This window comes from Ciconia boyciana, chromosome 2 (assembly GCF_034638445.1).
Source record: "Ciconia boyciana chromosome 2, ASM3463844v1, whole genome shotgun sequence".
In the NCBI taxonomy this organism is placed as follows: Eukaryota; Metazoa; Chordata; class Aves; order Ciconiiformes; family Ciconiidae; genus Ciconia; species Ciconia boyciana.
The window spans coordinates 131329891-131357089 of record NC_132935.1 but is presented as its reverse complement, the minus strand read 5'-3'; the positions used below and the strand labels follow the sequence as shown (position 1 = coordinate 131357089).

Sequence of the window (27199 nt, the reverse complement as noted above, 5' to 3'; positions counted from 1 at the left end):
TCTCAAACCTCATATCGGTGACAGCCTCAGCCAGATCAGCTGTCTCCATCCACGATTCCACCCCATAGTGGTTATTGGTATCTTACCCCAGATTTTAGTGAAGATAAAGGAGAACTTCAGTGGGGAGAGCATGAGCTAGTGGCTCTGAAGGCATCATCGTGGCATTGCACAAACCAAACAGCTGCCTGCCTGTGAGACAACCCAGTGACTGGCTCCATTTGAGAGGCATGAATTTCACTCCAGGAGAGGAAGTCCTGCCACCAGCCTGCCTGTTCAGGGGTGCATGGCAATGAGCTTCATTAAAATCATTAAAGAATCAGCAGTGAAGTCTCCATCCAAACCAAAATTCAGTTACAAGTCCATTGCAGGTCTGGCCTACGGAGTATAAGACCACAATACGTGGTAACATATCTGAGTCAATATTGTCCTAAACCACAACACTTCCCTAATTTTCACGTGATCTATAAGAGCATAGTCAAGACAAAAATTCCATCGCAGCAGGGAGCACTCACGTTCTCTCACTCTCATGCATAGTACAGACAGGCTTACAAAAAATGTCTGTAACTGGAGCCCTGAACACCTGAACTTCGATAAAGGGCAATTGTCAAAACACTGCAAGTTCATCTTAGTACTAATATCCTAAATGGTTCCTTCGCACAGTAAAATATCTTTGTTTAGGCATTGCAGTGCACAAGTCTTCCTAGAAGGAACTTGGATAAGATGAGCTGATGTTCTGTCTCTTAATCTTTTTAGCACCTTGACTCTGTACGTTACTATTTACTGTCAGCTCCAGAATCCTGCAATATTGTGAATTCATCTTAGTGTCTAGCACCAGGTGGGGGATGCACTTTGCTCCCCTGGCATTGTAATGCTATAGCTGAGGACAAAAGGTATAACATCTGCAAGTGTTCTGATAAATCAGATGGCCTAAAGATTTTTTTTATTAAAAAAAAAAAATCAAGTGAATCAAAACCATTTGGATAGCGTGATAGATAAATTATCAGAGAAACTGCAACATACAGAAAAGATTCAGGACCCAGAGTCTGGCAATTTCTTTACAATATCACACAAGTCGAGATGACAAACAGATGGCACAGTTAGGAAAATCTAGAAGGCAAAGTATAGCCCCCATGTCACCTTAATGATGCCTCTGCTTATCACAGCCTATATTTTAGATCAACTTATAAAGTATTTTTCTAAATCATAAAACTCTCTTAGGCTCTATTTTCTAAAGACAAACAGGTCTGTAAAGACGCATCAGTCAAGCAGAAGATTAATTCCTGTGGTACCAAGTTGTTGTTTTTGGCACGGAAGTCAATATTTATAAGACAGAAAGCAGCTGTAGTACGCAGGTTAGCATAGTGCATAAATCTTTGCAGTAGGTTATAGCAAGATGATGATACTATCCACAGGTAACACGATGGAAGCACTGCCACAACAGAGCCTTCCTAATGGTGGTCATCCATTTACCAGTGTGAGCCACACTAATGAGGTCACACTGATTCACTTCATGTCATTTCCCCTTTGGAAGCAATCAGCCCAAATATAAACCAGTAATACATTAGAAGAGGTCACCCAGCACAGTAGCTCTGTAAAGAGTGAGCTGTTTGTATAGGACTCCGAGCCAGATCCAAGCTTGCCCGGAGCAATAGGACATGCGGCTACTGACAACAGGGCCTGAGAAGCAGATTAACCCCCCGTCCCCTCAAAAGCTGGCTGAGGTGAAGCACTGCTCTCAGCTTTGCCTGTGGTGCGGTACTTCATCCCGCCTCTCTCATCACCCCGCCACATCGGCCGTGGGGACAGCAGGGAAGGCAGGGGGTTAACTCTCAATTTTCCTTCTGCTGATTGAAGCTTTTGCCTCCCGCTCGACAATGCCAGACCCCGTGGCAGCTTTGGGGTAGCAGAGGGGTTGGGGCACAGGAGCTGTGGCAGATGTAGTCCTGCCTCCCTTGCAGGGGGACAAGATACTTGTCCTCTGATAGACATGCTGCCCCCCTTCCCTTTCTCTCCACCTCTCTTGCCCACCACACCAGCAGCTTAACTGCTGTAGGCTGGGGGGAGTGTTACTAACCACTAAGATTTGGGGGTTGGGTTTTTTTTTTTGCAGAAGACTGGGGATGATGTGAAGCCCATTGAGGCCAACAGGACAATTCCCTTGCTTGCAAAGGGTTTCTCACCAGTGCCAGAGCTCCTGGGTCTTACCGAGGGGCTTGGTGGGCACCATGCAGCACTGCGTTCCCCCTCGGTGCTGAACTATGCCACTGGGGCAATGAGACACTCATCCTCCATTTCCTCCACATCAGAGACCTGGTGTGGTCAGCGGCAGGGTCAGGGCACAAAGGCTGGTGACTGACCAGCCAAGTGGCTCAGGCAAGCCCCTTCCCTCCCCAGCCTCAGCTTCCATGTCTTCAGCCCTGCAATCATTCCCTTCCGTGACATATGATGAGCTCTGCAGAGGAGAGGCTAGAGCTGATCTAATTTCTGATGCACAAGGTTATACAGATTACCCGTTATCTCCATCAGCCTTTTTCCCTGTGCTGAAATTGAGGATATCAGATCCCTTGCCACAGTGTTATGCCTGAGACTACATGTGAAGAAAGTTCAGCCTGGAAAGGTACTCAGGTATTTCTCTCCCTTCTTGAGAACCCTGTCGTTCCAAATTTTGGTCTTCTGGCACTGTTCATATGAGTGCAGTTACTCACATACAACGCTGTATGCAGTTTCAAGCCCGTGGCTTTCTGTCTAACCACTGCTGCACTTGTTCTGACATTTCCAGCCTCACTTGACCAAATTATATGTGGTTTTAGGTGACGATGTTCGAAATTTAGTGTTGAATAGATGTAGACTGAGCCCACACGGGAAGCAGAAAATACAATAGAAATGTGCAACTCCATTATATGAATTTATCAGTGTACATTCTGCATGCTTTATAAATTTCACTAGCATGATCATCTGTTTCGTTCCTAGAAGAGAAAAAGCTAGCAAATATGAATTTCTTGAAATAGGTGGCAGAAAGAGATTGACTTGAAATAAACAAAATAGTTGAAATTAAATTTTCTTGGCAAGATTTGCTTGTGTTGTTCATCAAATAAATGTACATTATGTCTTGCACTGTTACTCAGCTGTGATCCTATAATGTGTTCTCTGCATCCTGTCAGACATATGATCCTTTGTCCCATAATAGACCCAACTATCTCACAACCAGCTGAGCTCAGGGTCATCCCAGGGTCAGGCTGGTTAAAGATGGCTGTCAGTTCACTGCCTGACTCACAGACGCACTTTAAATCACCTTTATCTTACTTGTGCTGATGCTTTCCAGCCATCACTGTAGCAGGAGCTGTAGCGTCTATGTACAATGTAAGGAAATGTCTTGTAGCATCCCTGAAAATTTCTCCGTGGATGTGCAATGTGCAATGTACCCAATATAAAGGAAGTGCAGCTTGATGTATAACGTGAAATGAGAACTGCTTCAAATACCTTTGTGCAAGGTAGCTAAACAATATGGTTCTCATCCATCTTGCAAATGAAAACAAAAATTCAGAGGGTGAAATATCACCTTTCAGATCAGAAGTATAATTATTACTGAGCCTGAAATTTCCAGCAAAAAGAGTATTTGCATAAGAAGGACAGATAATCTGGGAAATGCATCACCTGATGTTTTTATTGTGATAAATACCTCCCTTCAGCTCCTGATGCTGTACAACTTCTTAATGTTTGTCACTAGTCTCCAAGGTATAGAAGAAAGACAGGCCTTAATTGTAAATTTACACATGCTTTATTGCTGGTGCAATGGCATGAACACATCTAACAGGATTGTCATTCCAGTTAATTATGCTGATTCTGACATGTACCTATCACATCTAAAATTGATAATGCCTTTCGACCAGTTAGTAGCATCGCAATATGTTGTGTCTTTCTCTCTAAGGTTAAGCATGTTAGGGGCCAGAGAATGGCAGGAGAAAAGAGTCCCTGCATACTAAGTAAGCGCCGCTAGCTTAACAGCCAAACCTCCTTTTAAGAGAACTGTAGGTAGCTCAACCCCAGCACATGTGCTGCATTTCTATGTGTGCTCCAGCCCCAGCCCACCTGCCCCAGGCAAAGACAACAACCTTCATTATTCCTAATAGTAAACAACACTGTCCCAGCCCCTCAGAAACTCTTGGCTTTGTTCACAACGTGTAATACCAGGCACCCAAGCAGATGGTAACACTTATTAAAGATATTAAAGCAGAAGAAAAGACTGCAGAAAATGAGGCAACTATTAGAAAACATTTTGTGGCAAGGCAAAAAAACAATTTCCATGTTTTCCCTGCAGCAGGAGTCTGAGTCTGTGAATTCCAGACTGAAGAAAATGGGGAAAGACTTGAAATCAACAGCAAACCACAAACCAAATGAGAGTAAAACACCATTCTTACCCTCAGCAGAGTTATCGCTGCTCAGATCAAAGCCTCACTTTAAAACCCTGAACTGAAAAGGCAGATAGAAATCTGGAGAAACCGCACATCCTCCTTTCCTTCCCACACACCCCAGTATAAACCTTGTGGGGCATTCCAGAAGGGAAGTGCAGGTACATATATCTTACAGTCACAGCTGGCTGACAAGGACAGTATTTTCAGATTGCCTGAATTAGAGGGAGAGAGGGAGGGAGGGAGAGAGGGAGGAAGGAAGGAAGGAAGGAAGGAAGGGAGGAAGGGAGGAAGGAAGGGAGGAAAAACATGTTTACTTTTCTAAAAAATTGATAAAAAATCTTCAAGACATTCATTTGCTATCACGTGATCCACGTACCTTTTAAATAAAAGCAAGCTTTTATGCTACACCCAAAAGCACAAAACCATGGGTGATGGGATCCAAGCTAGAGTCAACAGTGCAGAAACCTGGAAGAAACAACCTAGAGGAATTATACAATACATTAAGGAAAAGCAACCCTGTTGGATGGCCCTGTGAAATGCAACTTAGTTACCTCTTCATGCATTGTAGCAATTTCACATTGTGCCTGGGAAAGGAAGAGCGATCACCACCAAAGTCTCTTTTCTCTATGCTGTCCCCTTGCTCCTGCCCAGCTTGGGCAGCAGCCTCTCCTTCCGCCTGCCCGCTGCCCTGCAGCCAGTATCCTTGGGGACAGTGGCAGCAATGGCCAGCAGAGCCCCTGCACAGTTGTCCCCCTTCTTGACCCTCATCAGCCTTGCCCTTGTCACCACCCTCACCCTAACCTGGATTAAAAGCAACAGAAGGGCTGCACCAAGGGCTGGAGAACATAAACTCATGAGGTCTGGAAAACTGGAAAGGCTTGGAGCACCAGTGAACAGATCCTGAAGAGCTTGTCACATAGGTGTGGATAAGCATCTGGGAAACATCTAGATGAAGCTTTATTTTTAAAATTCTTTTGAATAAGAGAGCAAGCTGTAGGCAAGGAGGAATTCCTCCCCCCCATTCTCCTAATAAGAACTTTTGCAGCTCTTCACCTTTCAAGTGTGTCCACGATTCATATTGCTGGTCAAGAAAAAGCAGTATTTTCAGTAGTGGCGTCCTGGCTAAGCACACATACTCCTACTCACAATTAAGGGATGTTCACATGCGAGGGCTCAAGGAATGTCCTTCAGTTCTAGCTGACAGGATCTCTGGAGCAGAGTATGGTGTCTGCCTTCAGACAAACTCACATTGAGCAGGTATGCCTCAAGACAGGGCTGCTGACAGACTTCATTCCTTTCTCCCTCTTTGAGCTCAGATAGTGTTTACCCCACGGGTAATGACTTTTGGGGCTACTTCCACAGTCCTTTTTCTGAGAAACTCCCCATTGAAACTGCTAGGGCATTTTATATAGCACAAATGTAGCAGGAGTTACCCTTTTGTGATGAAAGGGAATTTTCTATTTGATGCCTGCTGGCATTTTCTTACTTTAAACGTTTTACTACAATAAAAAATGTTCTACCCTCTGAGATGTGAACCATAAATCTTAGATTATTTAATCTTCACTTAAATGCAGATTGCTTTTTTTCCAACGGCTGATATATATTCCTTGCCCTGGAGAATATTTAGAGACAAACAAACCTAATTTTAAGGCTCAGGCTGGACTCCATCACCTTTAGTGCTGCTGCTCGGACCTGGTATGGAATTGCACTAAACAAAAGACCTGCTTTAAGGATTAAAAACATGAAAAAACATGCCTTATTCTCATGAACCCTAAAGGACACACCCATGCACCCATAGATCACTCTCTTCCTTCAACGTGGACACTTCAGACATGTTAGCACGCAAGGCAGCTCTCAAAGGTGCTTCACCAAGGAGAACGGTCATTCAAATTTCCTATATGAAGTAACAGCATCCTTCTCCCTCTGAGGTTACACGCTGAGTGCTGGCACCAGGGGTACAGGGGACCCTGTACAGCTGCGCAGCGACCGCTGTCCCACGTGGCTGAACGTGCACGCTGCCCTCGAGGAAGGGGCCCGGTTCCTTTCGTCTCCTCTCAGCCAACACACACCTGAATGCAGTTAGTATTGCTCAGCTCTTCCATTCATCTGCTGGCCGTTTTTTTCGGTCTCTAAGAGGAAAGGAATTTTATGAAATAAAGATCTAAGGGTTGAAAATGTGTGTGCAAAAGAGGGGGGAGTGTAACAAACCTCACAGCCCATGTGAAAGGTTGTTTTGCTTCTAGACCAAAGGGGAGGAGGCCTGATCCTGCTCCCGTGCTAGATAAGCAGACATCCTGCAGGCAAGCAAAGCTGGCAACAGGCTGAAATCGTGGTGAGAGTTGAAAAGCTTGTTTTTCTATATGCACAACAAACCGGAGATGTTGACAGAAAAGCAAAAGAACATCTGCTCGTGCTGATCTATGAACGCTTTCCCTGGCTCCATTAACCTCCCTTCTTTCTCTGTCTCTCTTTTTCCCCTGAACTGAAAATTATCATTTAAAATGTTTGGGGCTTTCATTTCTCTGTTAATCAAATTAAATCTCCTTAGCCACAGTTACAATAGTCCATGAGGTGCTTCGACCAAAGATCATTTGCCTTGCAATTAGAACTCATTTTTAATACAACAGGGGGGAAATAGGGAACCAGAGCTTTAGAATCAATATAACTATAAATTACACGGAAAAGGAAATGGTAGCATCCTAGCTTGAAACAACAGATTTATTATCAAAGTGGGTAGTATTGTATCGACAGAATACATAAGTTTTACAAAGAAAGAGAGAAGGAGACACACAGAGAGAAATCAATGTTAACATGGGCTCACTGTTGCTTTAAACGCTGCATTTGTGGTAACTAATTTTCACTTATTATTTTAAATTGTAAAATGTCACATTGAAAAATGGTTAGTGGCTCAAAAAATCCTGTCTGCAGTATTTTCTAAGGCAAAACTCCACTGATTTTAATGAAAAAGGTCTGCAGAAGAGGGTCCCATTATGTGTTCTGTATTTAATCTAGGTTAAGACAGGTTACTAAAGGGCCTCCTCCATTCCTGTATATTGAACAGGATCATAGTTAAGGTTGCAGCTAAGATTTGTGTTTAAACCTCAATGATTTGCATTTATTTTGATTCACACCTACTGGATCAGGTGAGCAAAATTGTTCTTTCTGATAGCAGCAAATATTTTAAAGGCATCACCTTCCCCTTCCACAGGCAGGATTCCCATGTGGTAGCTCACACACACGATACAAAAAAACCTTGAATGTCTGACCAGAAGATTGTTTGTTAGGTTTCCACTGCTTTTAGCACACAGCCTGCCCTGCTGTCTTGTCAGTGAAAAGCAAAGGGGAAAATTTTATCCGTTGTTGAATACAGAGTTTGCAGCTGAGGCCTGATCCAGAGCCCAGGGTAATGGGCGTATCTTCTGTTTCAGCTCCAGTGAAAGTGGGAATCAACCTGTATGGTTGACTGGTCTCAAAACACATCACTGTGTTCAAAAAGGGGATTACATGGAGATTATCTGGATTTCTAGAGTCTCTCATCTGATTTGCAATCAAACCATTTCATTAGAGGAGCCTCAGCAGAATTTTCAGTGGGGTTTGTCTACATTCCTTATATGCTTTACTGTGCCATTCAAACCCCGGGGTGAGAAAGGTGTGATCTGAAGAGGGAAAAGTTATCTTTACTGATGGTTTACCAGGTTCAATGAGCCTAGTCTTTTGATTTGCAGACCTGTGGGTCTCAGGTGAGCTGAATCTCCCTGGGCAATGGGCCACAGCAGGTCCCACTCAAAGCCGATGTAAGCCTCTGCTAACATTTAAATCTTTCTGTTTGTGAGCTGACTTGAAAGAAGCTGGAGTAATGCCTCTTTAAGTGAATCTAAGTTCTGGGGGAGCATTCATGTTCCTTTGCATAAAGACATTGCCCGTCTCCAGCACAGTGTGAGCTGAGGGCCCCTCATCCTGTTCTGAAGAGAGGATAGGTCTTTTCAGACCCTTTTTGCCTCACCTTCTATTTCCATGATCATTGCCTTGCCTCCTAGCACTGTCAGAAATACAGAAAATGAATTATATGGGGGGGAGGTAATAAATTGCAAAGCCCCACAGGGTCTTGCTTTTCTGCAATACCCACTTCCATGTCGAAACATATTGTTCATGCTAACACTGTTTGCTGGAAGGAGTGTTCCTCCAAGATAACATTTTTGCGCAGTGAAATATGCGTGGCTCTTCAATGGCTCAGCTTGGATGGGATCACCTTTCAGTTTCTAGACAGTGGGGTTTTTTTTTTTACTTTTTTTTTCCTCCAGCTCAGCATGAGGAACACACCACTACCCCAGCCAATACATTTTGTTTTATGATCTGTCTGTCCTCAGAACCATGCATGGATGTTGAATCCACTGACGTTACAGAGCAGTGCTGCAGGGATTTTATTTCTTGCAAAACAGACTAGTCTGGCTAAAGTCTCCACCTTTGCTGGGTGCTAGCAGGAATATTTCACAACTACGCTAAGAATATAAATTGAGGCACGGATGTGCCACTGTACATTACATTTCCACTGTAACTGATGTTTTGCACAGGAGTTAGTTGAGGTAGTAGACCTGTTGCAAAAGTCAAGGAAAAGCTTCGTTTTATTGGTACAGAGGAGTTTAAATTAAAACTGTGTAGAAATCCCCACCCCTGTGACTTAGCCCCTTCCATAACCTTCACCTTCTTATGAAGGCAGTGAGAAATCTGGGCAAGTGGTTATTCTCTGAGACTCCTCCGATGTGCTCCCCCTGATTTGTCCCCAGACGGAGTCTGTGATTTACACAGATGTGCTTTGCACCTGAAGGCTTACTGGTGCGCAGTGGAGGAGAGATTCCCACTCCCCCCTCATCCCCCATTTCCACTGCCAGCCGCATCCTCACCCCCATCCCTTTTCATTACTTAACGAACCTGGTCTCCTGTGTTTTCTCTGCTCTTTATTCCATGTCACCGGGGCTGAGTGACTGCTGAAGATGAGAGGGGATGAGGAGTGTGAAGAGGGAAGCTTCTGCCTTTGGTCTGAGCCTGATGGGGAATGATGAAAAACACATGGGCTATGAAAAAGTCCAGTCCAACTTTCTGTTTACCGAGCTCCCTAGAAACGTCAACATCTCTCACCGAGTTACCCCTAAAAGGGGCACCCCCTTGCTACAGGACCCCGATGGCAGGTCCCATCCCTCTTCCCCCAGCACGGGCTGGAGCGGAGGGGTGTTGACAGAGGGAACGGGAGGTTATCCGGGATTTGGTGATGGCTGTATTAATAGACAAAGGCGATCAGAAGCCGTACCCCTGGCGCAGCGCTGCGATGCCACCTCAGGCGCGGCCAGCCGGCCCGCAGCCTCCCGCCCAGCAGCTCGCAGCCAGCCGGCAGGGCGGGGGGCCGCCGGGGGCACCCCGCGGCCGAGCTCGGTGCTTGCCCTCCCGGCAGCCGGGGGCCCTAAGGAGTGACCCGCTGCGCTGGGTGCGGAGGAGCGCGGCCGCCGGGCACGGCGCCCCGCCGCCCCCCCCGGGCCAGGCGCGGAGCGGCGCGGAGCGGAGCGGCCCAGCGGCCGCAGCCCCGCTTCGTTGTTATTACAATGCACACAACGAATTTTCCCCGTATTAGTCATTTCCCGAAGATCAAACCCGAAGACAGCTGCGAATGCAATCGATCCCTACAAAACGCGTTAGCGAAGCGTTCAATCAAAGTGGATATTTCCTTGGATTTATTTCTTTTTTATTTTTAATAATCGATAGCATATTGCTCTTTTTTTTTTTTTTTTCTGGCGGCGACTGGCCCGCCGAGATACAACCCCGCCTAGGTTAGAATTAGAAAATATGTAAATACTTATGTGCAAAGCCAAGCGCATCGGATGTAAAGAGCAACCACTGCGCAGTGCCGGGAAGCTGGGCAGGCAGCGGGGCAGGCAGCGGGCAGGCAGCGGGGCAGGGCGGGCGGGTCCCCCGGCTCCCGACCGCTCGGACACTTCCTACAACTGTTGCGAGCGAAACGCTCCACGCGTCCCTGTATTTTCCTAATCCCTCCGCTTCCCGCTGGTTACACCACATCTTAGACCGCTGTGAACATAGGCAAAAGAGTTTGTGGCTGAGATTGGCTTCGTGTCCTCTCGCCGTCCCTCGTTTGGGCTTGTATTTGGTTTTATTTGATTTTTTTTCTTTTTGCTGCTTTTACTTTCTTGAACGGGGAGAATTTTTGCAAGACGTTGAGTTTGTATTTATAAACTGAGCACCCGAAAAAGTAATGAGCTAGCTAATGGTTTCATCGTAATAGAGGTTGATCATTATTCGTCCGCATTTTCATAAGAATCAATAGTCCTGATTTAACTTTACGAGATACACACTTTCAAGGAAAGCAGATCGGAAAGCCAAAATAGTTGTTAAAGGAATGGCTGAAACAGTCCCCATGTGGAACAAATGCTTAAAATATGTCACTGCCCTATAAAAAATAGCGCGGAAGCATTTTTCCGGGCCAATTTCTGCTCGTATTACTGAAATGTGTACTCCTTTTGAAGTTATATGGCAAATAGGGCTCCTCGCATGATCAAAATCAACAAAGTTTGCCCCCAGATTTTTAGGCACAAGGGAAGACTTCTTTTCTCTAGAGCTCCCATTGATTTCAACGGTCTTTCTGAGCCTGAAACAGGAGTAACTGTGACCTGCAATATTTTATGACACATAAACCATAAAAGAATAATGTTAACAGTGAAAGTCGGCCAAGTAGTGTGCCTGGGGGAGAAAAGGAATGTTTGCCTTGGAAAGGGAGAAAGAGAAAAAGGAGTGAGAAAGAGAGAAAAAGTGAGAGAGAGAAAGAAAGACACAGAAAAAGTCAGAAAGAAGGAAAGAAAAATAAAAGAAAAAAGAAAAGAAAAGAAAAGAAAAAAGAAAAGAAAAGAAAAGAAAAGAAAAGAAAAGAAAAGAAAAGAAAAGAAAAGAAAAGAAAAGAAAAGAAAAGAAAAGAAAAGAAAAGAAAAGAAAAGAAAAGAACTTTTTAAAAATATTATATTGCTATTTATTCATGTATTATTCATTTAATTCTTTCTGTATTCCTTTTTTGTGGTTACCGATTTACTGCCATCTCACAGAGCTAATCGCTAGGGGAAAACAAACAAGAGATCTTGCTCCTAAGCTTACCCGGAAAAACATGCCGAAACGATGCTTTTCCCCAAAAAACTGCAGACCCCCCTCCCCGCCGTGCCGCGGGCGGGGCCGGCCCCCCCGGGCGCCCTCCCCGGCGCGGCGCTGCCGCCCAGGCTCTCCCGCGGGCGGCCCCGGGGCCCGGCCCAGGTCGGAGCCTCCCCGGGGCCCGGCCGGGAGCTCACCGCTCGTGCCCGGGGTCCCCCGGCAATGCCTGGGTGGGAGGGGGGGTAGCTCCCCAGAAACAATTTCCCGGTGAAAACAAACCCGCTGGAGTCTATAGCCCAAACGTGAGCTGCCATTAGAGAGGTACTAATAAATCCCTATTAAGCATGCATTTATGCAGTGATTACGTGAACTTTGGCCTTTGAAGAGTCCCTGCAATTAGCGGCGACGTCCATGGCGTTTTGCCCACATTTCTCCCTACCCTTTTCCCGTAAAGGATGGAGAGGGGAGTACAGCCCCGCGGCCCCGCTAGCGCCTCCAGCTGCCGGGCGCATCTCCAACCGCCCCCCCGCCGCCCCCCGCCGCTGCCGGGGAAAAAGCGAGCCCCAAGCATCCCCCCCTTTGCCCCCGGACCCCCCCGGAAGATGCAGGATCCCTTGCGGGAGGGTTTGTTTCCCGCACCCCGGTACCTCTCGCCGGGGTTACCCGCCTTTACGCCGGCGTGGGCTGCAGCGCGGGCGGGGGGACGTGCTGGGGTTTTGCTCTCTCCGCAAAAGAGCGGAAAGCGGTTAAGATTTAGTAAATCTGGGCAAAACCGAGAGGAAAGTCGCCGCTGCCCGGGAGACAGCGAGAGGGAGAGAGGGAGAGGGATGACTCTGTAATTGTTGCCTTTACCAAGGCTGTGAGATTAACCACTGGGACTTATTCTAAAGTGACCCATCACCGAATTCATTTCTGCTTGAACTTTCGGTGAACCTGAGATTAAAGAGGGGAGAGCAGCTAAGCAGTTTGTTGTTAGCTGCCTTTTCAACAGCCCTTTCAGACTGAGTAAATATTGATCGGTTTCAATCTGATTGCCCCAGAGGAAAACACCAAAGCATCTCAATAGCCTCCAAAAGTAAACTTTAAAGGTGAACAGCAGAAATGGCCTTAAGTATGATAGGAAGATGCTAAACTCCGTTTTGACATTTGGAACGCGGTTTGGGTTGGGGTTTTTTGGTGGGGGTTTTTGTCTTCATTTTTTCCCCTGAGACTCTAGAGAGAAAAATTAAAATAAATTTTAAAAGGTGTAAAAACAACCTGAAGGGCAAATTTGTGTCTCCATCCGGCCAAAGCACGCTGTGACTTTTTTAACGATATTTTTGTGGTAGAAACTCGAAGCTAGAGATTTTCATTCCTCTTCCCCACACCCCCTGACCCGAAAGGTTGATCGTATCGAAATAATAATAACGCTAATAAAATGAGCCAGGATGGGGAGGTTTGGGGTGTCTTTGCTTGAAATCGATCAGGGCTGCGACAAAAAAGATAACCCGGGGTTTGGGCTCGGAAGGAGACGGGATTCTTTGCCGATGAATCGCTCACCGCAGATTGACGCACTGACAAGTGTCTTGTCTCTCGCATTTAGGCTATAATTTATGGCCGCTCTTTCTAACACATTAAGTCAACACCGGGGGAGCCGGGTTGCAGATCCGGATTCCAGCAATGTTTAGATCCAGATTTCGATATTGAAATTACCTCATTGGCATGCAAATGCCACTTTAACACATCCAAGTCTCTGGAAGAAGGCCATCTGTTTTGCTTTGTGGCTTTAAACTAATAAACAAAAGGTAAAGTATATGGCAGGCGGGGAAAATGAAAGAAATAGAGGCATCGGCGGGGGCCTTCGGAGACAGCCCTGCTCCCTTGCAGATAGCTCGGCTCTTGATATGGCCGCCGCGCCTTGCAAATCAGGGCTTGTCTCTTTTGACACCGAAGTGAAGAAAATCTCGTTGACTCTCTGCGCGTCCCGCAAAGCCGAGCCTGCGTGGGCAGCCCGGCCCCGGGAGAAGCCCGGGAGCACTCCCTCGCAGCTGGGCCGGGTGAAGGAGATGTTACGCGTGTTTGGGCTGAAATTCAAGAGGCAGCAGTGACTTGAGACGCCCCCCGGCCAGCTGAGCATGTCTCTGCTCCGTCCTGCCACCCGTTTTCTCCCCACCCGTGCTCCCCCTCTCCCCGACCCGCTATTCATTTGACACCTCTTGAGCATCTCATGATATTTACCTGTGAGAACTTGCTCTTTTTCCCGAAATAAAAGGTGGTGGTTGTGGTGGGGAATGGGCTGGGGTTAATGCCAGAAGCACACTGCCAACCACCTCGGAGCCATCTCCCACCTTGGCACCCATCAGCTGCTGGGGATGGCAGCGTGGGGGGGGCCGGAGGGGGGAGCTGGACCAGCTCATTGCCCGGGCTAATTAAATGTGCAGCCCTTGGCGAGGGGCCTAGGATGTGAGGAAAGACTGGCTGAAGACAGTTTCTGCTTTTGAAGCGTGCTCTGTTTATATAAGTGTCAGCATCCATCCCGAGGTGAAAAGGTTAGCACTTGACCCAGGAAGTTCTCATGTTTGTGCTTCAGAAATAGATCGGGATCATAAATTCCTCCCAGTTATGGCGAAGGGAGAGGAGGGCCTTATATTTTCTAAAAGTAATATTGTTTGAGCATAGGAAAGGAAGAAGTTTTGTGTTATGAGTCAGGTTGGGTAGCCAGAGCTCTGACCCCGGCAAAACAACGCATGAGGAGTAACATTGGGAGACTCTTCCTCCCTTTACCCCTTGGAAAGGCCCCAGCAGTAGAAAATATGGGAAACCAAACTGCTGAGCCTAGCCTGTGACTCAGCGCTGACATCACGCAGAGGTAGGCAGACAAGGGCTACCTGAAAGTGGAATATATTTATTACAGACATTATAAGGACCCGTAAATCTGCCCTGGCTTCCATCACCAGCGGAATCCCAGAGCCTTTCATGATTGTACAGAAAATCAGGAGGACATTCCGCTCACACACGACAACTGATAGAACTCAGTGTACCCGCAGTACAGCAAAGCATGGTGCGTCATGCAATGGTCCAGACACCAACCACAGAAATTATACATTCATTTGGCCATTCGTCACATTCACGAGTAGGTTGAAAAGACATCGAGTCTAAAGGAAGGTTAATATGAAAATAGGAAGAGGTGAGGTCTTTTGGACGATTATACCCTTCAGTTGAGTATAATCCAGCACAGCTTGGGGGAGGGGGAAGGGAGGGGGGCAAGCACACCGGGTAAGGTTTACAAAACCTAGTGCAATTGAAGCCTTAGTTTGTCACATTTAAAGAAATAGCGCTACTTTTTTGAGGTATCTGCTTGAGCTTAAGACTTTTACTTGATACGGTCGTCAGCTTTACCAATATAAAAGTGGATCCAGTTTGGCGAATGCGCTCACCCTGCGTAACCTGATAATCGAAACGTCATTTCTAGAAAAATCTGTAAAAAGATAAATCTCTCGGACAAAGTATTTACAAGCAACAAACTCATAGACACGAACAAAGAATACATTAAATTAAGGGGATGAAAGTCCTAGAAGTCGTGTAAACACTTGCAATAGTGCATCTCTTCGTGAGGTTACGTACCCTAGATAACCTGTCTTTCACTCAGGGAAACTCAGAGGAGCGTCCTTGCAGCGGAGGAGGGAGACCTTAACGCGTGTGCCAACACAGCTCCTCCAGCAGAAGGTGGGGGGGGGGGGGGGTGCGAAAGGAAACCTCTTGGCACCAAGGCGCCGGGACCCGGCGGCTGGGAGGCGAGCGGGCGGCGGAGCCGGCAGCCCCGGGGCCGGGCGGGGGCGGGGAGGGGGCGCCGGCGCGCCGGGACCTCTCGGTGAGACCGAGCGACCGAGCGAGGGACCGAGGCGACCGCGGTGCACGGAGGCGAGCTGCGCCGGCGGGTCGTCGCGATGGGCGGCCGTCGGGGCGCGCCGGGTCTCAGTTGGAGGCAGCGAGCGTGTCCGAGGCGGAGGAGGCGGGCGAGGCGCTGCAGGGAGACGAGCAGGACTTCTCCGAGGAGTCCTCCGCCTTCTCCTCGCAGGCCGTGGGGGTGGTGGGGGAGATGGGCAGCAGCCCCTCTTTCTCCCGTTTCTTTTGCTTCATCCGCCGGTTCTGGAACCATATCTTCACCTGCGTCTCGTTGAGCTGGAGGGAGGCGGCGATTTCCACCCGCCGGGCCCTGGTCAGGTACTTGTTGAAATGAAACTCCTTCTCCAGCTCGGTGAGCTGCTTGGTGGTGAAGTTAGTTCTGACGGTGTTGGGCTGCCCCACGAAGCCGTACTCGCCAGCCTTGCCTGCGAGGGGACATGCAGCGGTAAGTAAGCGCAAATGATTTATAGGCGACGTAATCAATATGTCCACACCGGCTAAGCGATAGGGAGCAAGAACTTCCCAGGATAAGAGGGAAGCCCCGGCAGGGTGAGTGATGGAGTGCGAGGTGCTAAACCGGAGTCAGCCTCTAGTGTCAGAGGAAACTTGATAAGTGGTTTATGAATTACAAGAAATATGACCGCGGGAGAGGCGGAGAGGGGGAGTCAGGAATAAGCGGCGCTGGCTTCCAGCGCCGCGGGCAGACGGCTGCGGCCGCTCCCGGAGGTGCGGGCCGCCCTACCTGCCCAGCGCCCCGCGGGGCACCGTGCCGCTTTCCCCGCACCCACGGCAGAGAGGGAGAGGAGCGGCCCCCGCCCCGGCCCTCCCGCCGGCCACTGACCTGTCTTGGGTGGGTTTCTTTTCACCTTCATCCAGTCGAAGGTTTGCGCCGGCGGCGAGGTCTCGGCGGAGGGGGAGCGGGCGTTTTCCCGGTGGCCGGCGTGGAGGGGAGAGAGGGCATGGTTGTAGGTGCCCAGGGGCAGGCTCTGCTGCTCCTGCCCGTAGGGGGGAGGCACGTACTGAGCGGGACCCCCCGCGTAGCCCTGGTGCGGGTGCTGCGCGGCGGCGGAGGAGGAGATGCTCCCCGAGTACACGGCGGGGGCGCAGGGGGGGAAGCCGCCGCCCAGCTCCGCGTCCTGCCCGAGGGGGTAGGGGCCGTACGCCGGTCCGAAGCCCTGCGCGCCGTAGGTCGGGCCGCAGCCGGGGTGCGCGTAGGACACCCCCAGGCCGCCGTGGTGCTGGTAGGCGGCGGGCTGGGCCGGGGGGTGGTGGTGGTGGTGGCGGTGGGGGCTGATGGGCACCCCGCGGCCCGCGAGGAAGCGGTCCTCCCCGCTGCAGCTGCCGGCGCTGACGGCGCAGGGCTGGAAAGTTGTAATCCCGTGGTCGGGGTGGTAGGCGCGGGCGGCGCAGCCCCCCGCCTCGCCGCCGAGGACGGGGTACTCGAGGAAGGAGCTCATCCTCGCCGCGTCCCTCTGTCACGCCGCCACCGGGTCTTCAGCGTCCTGCGGGGCCGCGCCAACTTTCCCACTTCCTCCATGGGGCCGGCAGGAAAATGACACGAAGGTACAGGCAGCGGGCAGGCACGTGGGGGGCGGCAGCCAATGGCTGCGGCGCCTGCGGGACTTTCCCGGCTCCTGCCGCTGATAGATCGCCGCGTCGGGGGCATTTAAACGCCGAGCGCTCCGACGGCGCGGCACGGCGCGGCGCGGCACCGCGGGGCAGGGCGGCGGCGGCCCCCCGGGGGGCGGGGGGGGCGGGGCTGTCACCCCCCCCCGCCGCCGCCGCCGCCGCCGCCGGGGTCCCGCCCGCCGGCTGAGACGGGAAGGCAGGAGAGACCCGGCGGCTGCGCCCGGCCCGCGGAGCCCACCGGCCGTCCCCCCCAGGGTGAGTGCTGCTGCAGCGAGGGTGCCCCGGCGCCTCCCCTGCTGTCGGCGCTGTCAGGCCGGCGCTGGGCACCTCCGCCACCCCCCCCCATCCCCCGGCCGGGGCCGCGGGGGCGCGGCTGGATCCGCGGTACGGGGCGGGAGGTGGGTGGGGAGGAGGGCGGCGGGGGCAGCGCTGAAAGCATCGGCCCTGGGGACGGGGATGAGGATGGGACCGTGGATGTGGTTGGGGACTGCTGTGGGGACGGGGATGGAGACAGGGACGGGGATGAGGATAAGGCGGACAATAGGGATGGGGCCGAGGATATGGATGGGGATGGGGTGGGGACGGGGACGGGAACGGGGCCGAGGGATCTCGCTGCTCCTGCCCCGCCGCAGTCCCAGCGCGACGCGACGCCAAGAGTTAAAGGGGCTTGTCCAGCCGCATCACCAGGCGGCCGCGGACATTAGCATGGAAATGAGCCGCTTTGGGGACTGACGGCCATTGTGCTCTCCCGGGCCCACCGACCTCCCCCCGGCCCGCATCCCTGCTCCCCCCGCACCTCCGCCGGGCTCACCCGCGCCAGCCCGGGGCTGGGGTAGGGGAGGAGGAGCCGGGGGCAGGGGGACGGATGACTGGGCGGGGGCCCGCGGGCTCCGCAGCCCATCTGCCGGGTCCCCGCGGCGCCGCTACCGCCCGCCCGCCCGCCTTGGGACCGGGTGGGGGGAAGGCTGCCCGGGGTGCCGCGGGTCGCAGCCCGGCGGCCCGGGGCAGGGGCAGAGGAGCGGCGGGAGACGCAGGGCCCGCCGCGCCCGGCCCCTTTGTCCCTGCGCTCCACCACCCGGGCCGGCAGTGGCGGGGGGTGGCAGATGGCCAGTGGCAGAGGCGGCCCCAGGACCCTTGGGAACCGCGCTGAGCATCGACTCAAACCTACCCCTCCCCACCCCCACGGAAAAAAAAAGGGCCCGTGGATAGAAAAGGAGGGAGGGCGGTGGGATGTGAGTTGCGACCTCATATTCGGTTTACGTATGTGGAAAAGGAAAGGGGAGGTAAAGGCCGGGCATCCGTCCGTCCCGGGGCACCCAGCCGTCTGAAGGGGGGAGGACGGCACCAACACGCTTCAAAGAGGGTCCTGCGAAACGTTAACCTGGGGGATAGATGGATGGAAAGCCACGTCCCCTGCCACCAGCCCCAGGAAGGGCTGCCCCCTCTATTTCTGCAGGTGCATATCCAGCCGGCTTCTACATCCCTCTATTCTCACTCTTGGTTCTTGCTTGTTTTGAAATCCAAAAGGCTCTTCTACCCCACCAAACCTCCCTGCTCACGAACATACACACACACACACACACACTCACACACACACAAACCCTCAAGCTCCTCCCTCCCACATGAACGACAACATCCTCTCCTAGGTGCAAAGCTCTCCTACTGCTATTAGGTCAGCCCTTATCCCATGCCACCTCCATGGCCTCTCTACTGCCAGGCAAACCCGAAGGGCTGCCCTCTCCACCACACGTCTATCTGTATGCCCTCAGTATTTCTATTTGTTCTGATTTACTACACAGGCATGCATGCTTAAGGGCCCTCTGGAAAGGTTCGGTTTCTTAAACTCCAGGGGGGCGGGGTGGAGGACAAGAGCAACAACACTCCAGAGGCATTTATGGCATTATACTGCACCAATTTTGGCTATGGTTACAGCTGTAAACACATTTATTTCATTCTTGTAAACCAGTTGCGATAAATACTGCATAAGGCAGAGGAAAAAGGCAGACCACTGGGACTGTTTACTAATAAAAGGGCTGGCATCTTTTCAGTGCTTTTTCAGCCAGCCAAGAAAAAAAGTGTATTTTACTGTAAATAGATCCGTTTTACCCGTAAATTCCGCCGAATCACAGCACCTCTCTTACAGTCTCCAGCATCCTGAAATCCTTTTTTCTCTCCCTTTTTCGTGCCATTGTCTCTTTTGTTGCATTGTCTCTCTGGCGGGGCTTTGGGGGTTTGCTGCCTGTACTGTGCGTGGGGGCAATATCATGAGAAGGGCCGGAGCAAAGGGGACCTCCCCCCCTTCTCCGCGGCCCGGCGAGGGGAGCTGCCGCCCCTTCCCTCTGCCCGCAGGCCGGCCCGGCCCCTCCGCGGCTCCGCTCCGCGTTTCCTGCCCCGGGACTGGGGCCGAGGGGGCGATCCCGGCGCTTTAGGCTTTTCCGTGGGAGTGTGCCCCCGCTGTGGCCCCAGGACTCGCCAGGAGACTCGGAGGCGACTCCTGCTCGCTGAATCCCCCTTTTATTTAAACGAAGTTTGCGAGAAGTTTAAATCTTGTAGCGTAATTTCCTTTTTTTTTTTTTTTTTTTTTTTTTAAATAAGCGTTGTCAGCATCCAGAAATCTGGGCACAAAAGAAACCCCAGCCCGTACGTGGTGCACGTTGCGGTCCAATTTAACCCAGTGGCAGAGGAGTTAAAATGCCGGTGAGGCTGCTTGCTTTCCGCAGGGACAGGGCTGGAGCAGAGAGAAGGACAAGAAGCAGGGCCGAGGTTTCGCCGCGTCCGCAGCTCAGCCAAGCTGTTGTTTTAAAAGAGCAATAAAAATGAATTATGACTAAACGCCTTCTCACTTAATGGTTTTAGACGGGGATCCCCAGCCCCGGCAAATACGTAAGAGGATTTTTATTTGTGCATGTGTTCCTGCAATTGATCTCTTTGATGACATTCTCATTCATAGAAAGAGTTTGATTTATGACTTTCGGAAGAATTGCGTTCAGCCCTTCCAGCTATAACCCACGCATCTCAGCTCCACAACGTGTTGCAGCGCTGGGAGACAACACTCCTCGCATGGCCGGGCAGCAGAGCCCCGGCCACAAACCCCCGCTCAAGCCCCACTCGCCTGTGTAATGTAACCACACGCTCACACGCACTCACACGCACACAAGGAGCCGCGATCGCACCCGCCCAGGATCCCCTGGCCCCGGAGCGGCAGAGCCCCGCTGGCATCTGTTGCTCGGTTTTAGCCCGAAGGACGGGGCTCACCCTCCGCTTTGGGGTCCAGCAACCCCGCTAGCCGGGTGGCAGGCAATTTGGTGGAGGTTTCTGAAAGCCCATCTTTGCTGCCGCTAGCAGAGAGTGGGGAGCCCCGAGGAAATTGTAACTTTAAAGTCAGAGTTTCCCCTTTTCGTTAGCAGTCCTTCGCCCCGTAGGAAGGTTTAAACAGAAAAATACCTTCAGCTGTGCCCGCACTACCCCTCAAAAGGACCGAGTGGAGGGGCTGATTCCTCCCTAAATGTTTTTTTTTCGCCCTGCGTTTCTGGCACTCTTTTGATTTTACAGGCACTAACTTCTCCATTTCCTCTCCTTCTAGGGCTGATTTCTTGGACCGCTCAGCACGTGAGAAGTAACCAAGCACATTCTTTGTGAGCTCTGATTTTTTTAAGATACGCTTCCTGAAACAGCTTGCTGGCTGCTAAGCACTACTTTCTAGAAAAAACAGGATTCTTTCCCAAAAAAAAAGCCTTTCGTCTATGTAACAGGCTAGTTTCTGCAGGAGACGCTTATCCTACTGAGGCTCTCTTATGTTTTGCCTGTGACAGAGAAAGTGCTCGTTCATGCTTTTGTTACAGCTCAGCATTTCCAAGCTTTGTATCCTCACGGAGATAAGATGCTACATTTATACATTAAAAGGAAGAGATCTCCATCAAAGCTGTGAATGGGTTTAGTTTGTTTGTTTTGTTTTTTTTCCTTGTGAGAACCCCAGCAATAAAGAATTTGAACGTGTTTTTCCTCTCTAATAGATGTCCTAAATTGCCAGAAGGGGAGAGCTCGTAGTCAGAATGTTGGATTTTGATGATTAGTAAATTAAGAGTAGAAGGGAGGGGGAGGAATACCCATCATGTTATCAGTCTTGAAAGGAGGGAGAAAGAGAGAGGGAGAAAGAGAAAGAAAAAAGAGAAAGCTCCTTGTAGCAAACAAGAATTTATTCTACCAAAAATACTTGTGACAACGCATCCTAATGCAATACAAAAATAAAAAGAAAGTGAAGATACAATTCCTATATGATCACTTTCTTACATATTGCTTTCATAGAAGGACCTAGAGTGTGGCTAGGTTAAAATTGAACACAACTAAAACTTCGTAAGAAACGGCAAAATGGCACAGCAGAGGGACGTAACAAACAGAAAATACTGACCAGGAAAAGGGAGGGGAAAAAATAAAATTAATTCACGGGAGAAATAAAGAAGAAGAATAAGGAGGAGAAAGCAGGACCCTTGGAGAGGACGTCTTTAATTTCTCAGTAATTCAGATGCTGCAAGTCAATTGTAGTGAGTGTGTCTGTAAAAAAGTCAAAACTGTCAGCAGAAATATCTACGGGACTGTCCAGAGATCCTGGCAAACTGGGGGAAACTGCATCTGAAAGCTGTAGGCAGGAATCTGTGGAGAAAACGTTGAAGTCCTGTAAAGAAGGGACATCTAGGGCCTCAGGACTGTCATTGTTCAGGCCAGCTGCACAGTTCTGGGCCATTGTTGAGAGGCAGTTTTGAACAGTGGGTGACTGATGTTGAAAATGTTTCAGATTTTTCTCATTGCTCGTTAAAGGCGAAACGGGGAAAGTTTGGGACTCGCCATTGTGCGCATTCTGCGCCTGCTGCTGGGAGAGGGCATTCTGCTGGAAAGCGTAGCCTTCCCGCTCCAAGAGAGCGCCGGAGACGTTGCTGAGGGCTTGCTCAAAGAGGGATTTCTCCTCCTCCTCCTCCTCTGCCGCTTTCTCGGGGTCCTCTAGGCTCTTAAATTTCCCCTCGCTGTTTTGGTTCTCCTTGCACTGGGTCTGTCTCTTGTGCTTCATCCTCCTGTTCTGGAACCAGACTTTGACTTGTCTCTCAGTCAGATCCAGCAAGGCTGCAATCTCAACCCTCCTTGGTCTACAGAGATACTTGTTGAAATGAAATTCTTTCTCTAGCTCCAAAAGCTGGGTGTTGGTGTAAGCCGTCCTCAGCCGCCTAGATCCACCGCTACTGCTATCGGGGATTTCAAGGGGGTCTGTTAAAAAAAGAAAAAAAGAAAAAGAAAACCACCACCACCACACGCACACGCACACACACCCCAAAGCACCACCGCCAGAAGAGCGAAAGCAAAAACACACGCACGCACACACACAAAACAGATAAATGCACGGACTGAATTTCAGCACCCGAGCACATCGCATCCCGGGGGGGGGGAGTGCTCTCTCCGCACGTATGTGTCTACATCTATATGTCCATATAGCATAAAATAGCAACTGCAACAAAATGGCCGCCTTTGGATGCAGTAAACCCATTGTGTTGCACGGCTGAGCGCCCGGTGCCGCCTGCCCCTCGGCCACCTCCGCAAAATTCCTGCCTCCAGCTCCCCAACCTCCCCACACCAGAGCAAACTTTATATTAGCCATACCGCAATTTATAATTAATGCATCAGCTGCTTAGCTGAGCGGGAGCAATCTATCACTCTTCATTACTGTCAAATATCCCAACTCCAGGACGGCGAGACAAGAGAGGTCAGCTCCAACTCAAATAAATCATCCCGCATTAGGCAAGTTCGGGGAAAGTTTGGGCTTCCAGAGAGCCCCGCCAGCTCCGTCCTCCCCGCCCGCCCGCCCCTCCGCCTCGTCCCCCGCCACGCCGGGGGGACGCGGGGAGCCGGGAGCGGCCCGGCGGGGCCGGCGGCGAGTCTGTGGACTGACCTTTGTGGCTGAGGCAGGCAGGTCCGGCGGCGGAGGCGGAGGCCGAAGCGGGCGGCAGCGCGGATCGCTTGGAGGCCTTTTTCTCCTTCATCCAGGGGTACTCCGGGGGCGGCGGGGCGCCGGCGGGGCCCGGGCTGCCGCTGCGGGCGCGGGGGCTCGCCTTGGGGCGACCGCCGCCGCTGTGGCGAGGGTGGCTGCCGGGGTTCAGGCTGGGGATGGTCTGCTCGAAAGGAGGAGGAATCAGTGTCGAGTGTGAAAGCGTCGAGTTCTTGATTGATGAACTTTGAAATGTATCACCGACAGGGGGAAAAGATGTCAGGCACTCAGCAAGCGATGGCTGGCTATTGATAAAACCGATCTCTCGCTCAAATGCGAAATTCATGGCCTTCAACTGGCAGCCCCCGCGGAGAAAAAGTTCCCTCGGATTCAGGGGGCTCGGGGGGGGAAGGCCCAGGAAAAAGGAGAGAGAGGAGAAAAAAATATAGCATAGAAGATCGCTGGTGGGGTGTTTTTTTTCTAATTCACTGATTACAGCCGTATGGGGACCGTGCTACTATTAAACTATTGAATTCATGGAGACAAGGTTGAAATTGGACCGAATTGGCTGTCACATGATTGCCTCTGCCCAATGACAATTTGGGCTTTAATCAAAAGAAGCCACTGTCTGTTTGATTGATCCAAAAAAGTCGGGAAGGAACGCCTCATTGGGGGCCAGAAAGGCTTTATTTACACTTTTTTTAAAGAGGGAAATGATATCTCGAGTATCTATCCCCTTGGCGTCCTAATCTGAAATGATCGGGGGTGGGGGGGAGGGTGCGTGTGCGTGGATATGTTTGTGTGAGAGGCTGCGAGTGTGTGTGTGCGAGCGTGTGTCTGCGAGAGTGTGTGTGTGGCTGCTTGTCCTGCAGCCTGCTGCCTCCCTCGCCTCCACCCGCACACTCTTCTCTCATTGTTTGGGACTGTCAGGAAAACGCTTTGCACCTCACAAATCATTTAAGCACCTCAATCTGACGCCTTGAGTCATTAACAAAGTAATCCATTAATCTTCAAAGTTTTGACACCGCCAGGCCCCCGCATAAGAAGTTGCACCCAGGCAGGAGTCTGAAGCAGAGGGTCTTGATTTTTTCCTAGGAATAGCACTTCCTCCAAAACTAGTTTCTCCTTCCCGACTCAGCCTGGAAGGGCTCCTTTTTCTTGCCTTTTTTTTTTCTTGTTTGTTTCTTTTTTCTTTCATTTTTCCTTTTTTTGTTTTTTCCTTTTTCTCCCCTTCTTTTGCTTTTTTTTTCTTCCTTTTTTTTCTCCCCCCCTTTTTTTTGCTGGCTATGGGGTGTACAGTACGGAGAACAATTGGCCGCCGGTGCCGGAGAACAATTGGCCGCCGGTGCCCAGCCATTGTTTAACAGGATCTTCCTCAGCAACCTTTGCTTCTAAGGGAAGAGTCACATAGGCAGCAGCCCTTGTGCTTCATGACTTCCCTCTTCAGTTGGCTTCCCGGGATTGGACCGTAAAACATAACCCTAGGAGCACCTCTCTGGGCGAGCCAAATCGCGAGGCTGCAAGCGCGTCTGGCTGTTGCCTCTTTAAAAAAAACCCAAATCCTGTGCCTTAGCTTGCAAACGATACTCCCGTCTGCTGGCATAATTTGCTTAATAACCGTAGTAGGCTGGGTCTGGTGAGTATTTTCGATTACCAGGAAATATATGGGTTGGTAGCGGGTTTGTTTTCACGGGGCCAGAGCGAAAATGCTGCGGGGTTACGACTTGAGAGACGGCACTCGCCTCCGACGCTTGGCTCTCGCCGCCGCCGTCTCCAGTCGCCCCTGCTAGGTCGAGGCAAGTCCCGAATTTGGATGCTTTGGGCACAATTTTCCAACCAGGCTGAGGCGAGAGGGAGAGCGACGACAACGATGGCCACAATCACCAGCCTGACGAATCCTATGGTCACAGCCTCCCTGGGCAGCCCGGACGGGGCTTGCCTTCCCGCGGAGTCCGGGGTGCCCGGCAGGGTGGGGTGCGCCGGGGGGCCGGGGGGGAAGGCGCTTCCGAGCCTCTCTCCGCGTCCTCGAGGAGCCGGGGACCATCGCCAGAGCGATGCGGTGCCGTCTCGCTTTATTTTCGGAGTTGCCAAAAAGGGGTCGGCAAGCGTCTTCGCAATTAAAAAAAAAAAAAAAAATAAAAAAAAAGAAGAAGAAGAAAAAGAAGGAGGGGGGAAAAAATAAAGAAAACAAGACCCCAAGCACTCAGCGGATCAGTCTGCGTCCAGACTGCACGAAGTGCATTTAAAAAATCGGTTTTAAGTTAATGCACCCACAAGATGTAGCATATCTGCGAAGGCATTGGAGAGAGGGGGAGGGGAGGGGCCGGGAGGCTTTAAATGGGCTTTTTGGTGGTTGCTTGTTTAAATAAAATATAGAACGAGACTTGTCATTTAATCCCTCAAAAGGGATGCCTTACAAATATCGATGCTGTTGGAAAATGCAAGGGGTTTAATTTTCTTGCTTTTAGTCCAAACAAAGCTCTGGTGGTGTCTGCGCGCGATCAATCTTGGCCGCCAAAAGGTTTGACAGCTACTGGCCCTTAAGAACACATTTAAAGCTTCTTGCTCTTTCCAAGATCAAATGTGGCCGAGAAAAGAGGCAGAGCAAGAAACGCAAGTAAACAAGGAAAAAAGCTGCTTTTAAAATATGCTGGCAGAGGACTAGGCTGCTTGTGGAAAAAGTCCGTTTTTATTTTGCTTCTCAGTGCCTACCTTGGGGTCGGGCTTTTCTTTTTCCTTTTTTTTTTTTTTCATTTTTTTTCCCCTCTGGAAAATATTGGGATTAACAGCAGGATGACAAATAATAAAGAGAGAGGTTTGGACTTTAACCAGGCTTTGTGAGTAAAACCTGTGTGGGTGTCTCTATTCTGCACATTTGTTTCTTGTGGTCGGTCTAATACAAAAACCACCTGGAACAAAACCTTTGGAGAGGGGACGCGAAATTCTTGGGCAAATCAATTACTTCTGCCTCCAGAGGGATCTTTTAATCGGGCGAATCTTAAATGCAAAAAGACAAATTCTTATTTGCAACCTACAGGCTCCAAAGAAGCGCAGTCCTGTGGTTTCTGGAAAGAAGGGGGCAAAATCGCCTGTATTTTTCTTTCTTCGGAGTGGGAGGGGGGTAAAACGCCAAATTCCTTCTCTTTGAACATTTTCCTAAATGTAATTCGTGGTGCTAAAGGAGCCACACAGTAAGGATCACCGATTGTACCGTTACCTTTTGTTGTATCTAACCTAACTGATCCGAGGGGAATTTTATACGGGCGCTCATTTGAAACGAGCGATGCCTTGCAATGTTGCAAAAATGCTTCCTTCACCGACAAAATAATAATAAGTCGTTGGTCTGTGTTGAGTAATAATCAGGTTTCAATGAAAAATATCGGACTACATAACCTTTCCTTCCACGGTTACATATCTGTATATACAATAAACAGCACGGTATAAATATATTTGCAATCCCTTTCTTTGACTGAGCATGCTTTGTCTATTTATGCAGAAAAGCTCTATATAGATTCATGGATGCATGACAACGTTTCAGCATCAGGCAAGGATGGTTCTGGGAACAAGATAAAGCCCAAAGATTAATAATATTTCAGCATGAGACCAAAATGGCGACATTTTTTTCTGTGCTCTAAAAGATACAGATGGTGAACAGCGTGCGTTATTATCTACACAGCATAGGAATATGTCTTTATAAACGTGCAGGGGTATATTTTACCTAGTCTATTAAGGTCCATTTTGATTTATCTTTCAAGTTTCAATCTAAAAATTACGGACATTTCGCCTGAAAGGAAGAAAAATCGGATTTAAGCACACGCTTGCGGGTTTCTGCCTTCCACCTCCAGCCGATTCAGACCCGAGACCCTCGTGGGCGCCCGTTTGGGCCCGGGACAGTCTCCCTTCTGCAGTACCGTGTGCCCCCCCAGCACACACACACACACACACACACACACGCAAACACAGACATCCACACCCCCGCGGGAAGAGAGGGAATACAAGGCTCCCCTCCCCCACAGCTTCAGGCTGCAGTGGGGAGGGAAGGCGGCTCAGCAAAAAAGAAAGAACCCCAAAATAAAATAAAAACTAATCATTAAAAAGAAAAAAGAAAAAAAAAAGAAAAAGAAAAAAGATAAAATCCACTCCTTTCAGGAAAAGGGAGAAA

General features: G+C 50.2%; 2 protein-coding genes and 2 long non-coding RNA genes across 5 annotated transcripts; 1 reads left to right on the top strand and 3 right to left on the bottom strand.

Moving 5' to 3' along the window:
• Positions 1 to 3684: 3684 nt before the first annotated feature.
• LOC140647103 (uncharacterized) lies at positions 3685 to 9989 on the bottom strand. 2 transcript variants are annotated; one of them, XR_012040669.1, is made up of 3 exons: positions 9549 to 9989; positions 9342 to 9455; positions 3685 to 6541 (listed from the first exon to the last, which is right to left on the bottom strand). It is a non-coding gene; the product is annotated as an uncharacterized lncRNA (long non-coding RNA). The 2 variants fall into 2 exon arrangements; XR_012040668.1 differs by having other exon boundaries at positions 9718 to 9989.
• A 4436-nt stretch (positions 9990 to 14425) lies between these two features.
• On the bottom strand, positions 14426 to 17350 carry HOXA1 (homeobox A1). Its single transcript, XM_072854085.1, has 2 exons — positions 16279 to 17350; positions 14426 to 15862 (listed from the first exon to the last, which is right to left on the bottom strand). The coding sequence occupies exons 1-2, from the start codon at positions 16892 to 16894 to the stop codon at positions 15507 to 15509; spliced, it is 972 nt and encodes a 323-aa protein (XP_072710186.1). The 5' UTR covers positions 16895 to 17350; the 3' UTR covers positions 14426 to 15506.
• Positions 16320 to 21064, top strand: LOC140648300 (uncharacterized). Its single transcript, XR_012041165.1, has 2 exons — positions 16320 to 17321; positions 20650 to 21064. It is a non-coding gene; the product is annotated as an uncharacterized lncRNA (long non-coding RNA).
• Positions 21065 to 21548: 484 nt separating this feature from the next.
• Positions 21549 to 23773, bottom strand: HOXA2 (homeobox A2). Its single transcript, XM_072854084.1, has 2 exons — positions 23002 to 23773; positions 21549 to 22322 (listed from the first exon to the last, which is right to left on the bottom strand). The coding sequence occupies exons 1-2, from the start codon at positions 23381 to 23383 to the stop codon at positions 21577 to 21579; spliced, it is 1128 nt and encodes a 375-aa protein (XP_072710185.1). The 5' UTR covers positions 23384 to 23773; the 3' UTR covers positions 21549 to 21576.
• Positions 23774 to 27199: the final 3426 nt, after the last annotated feature.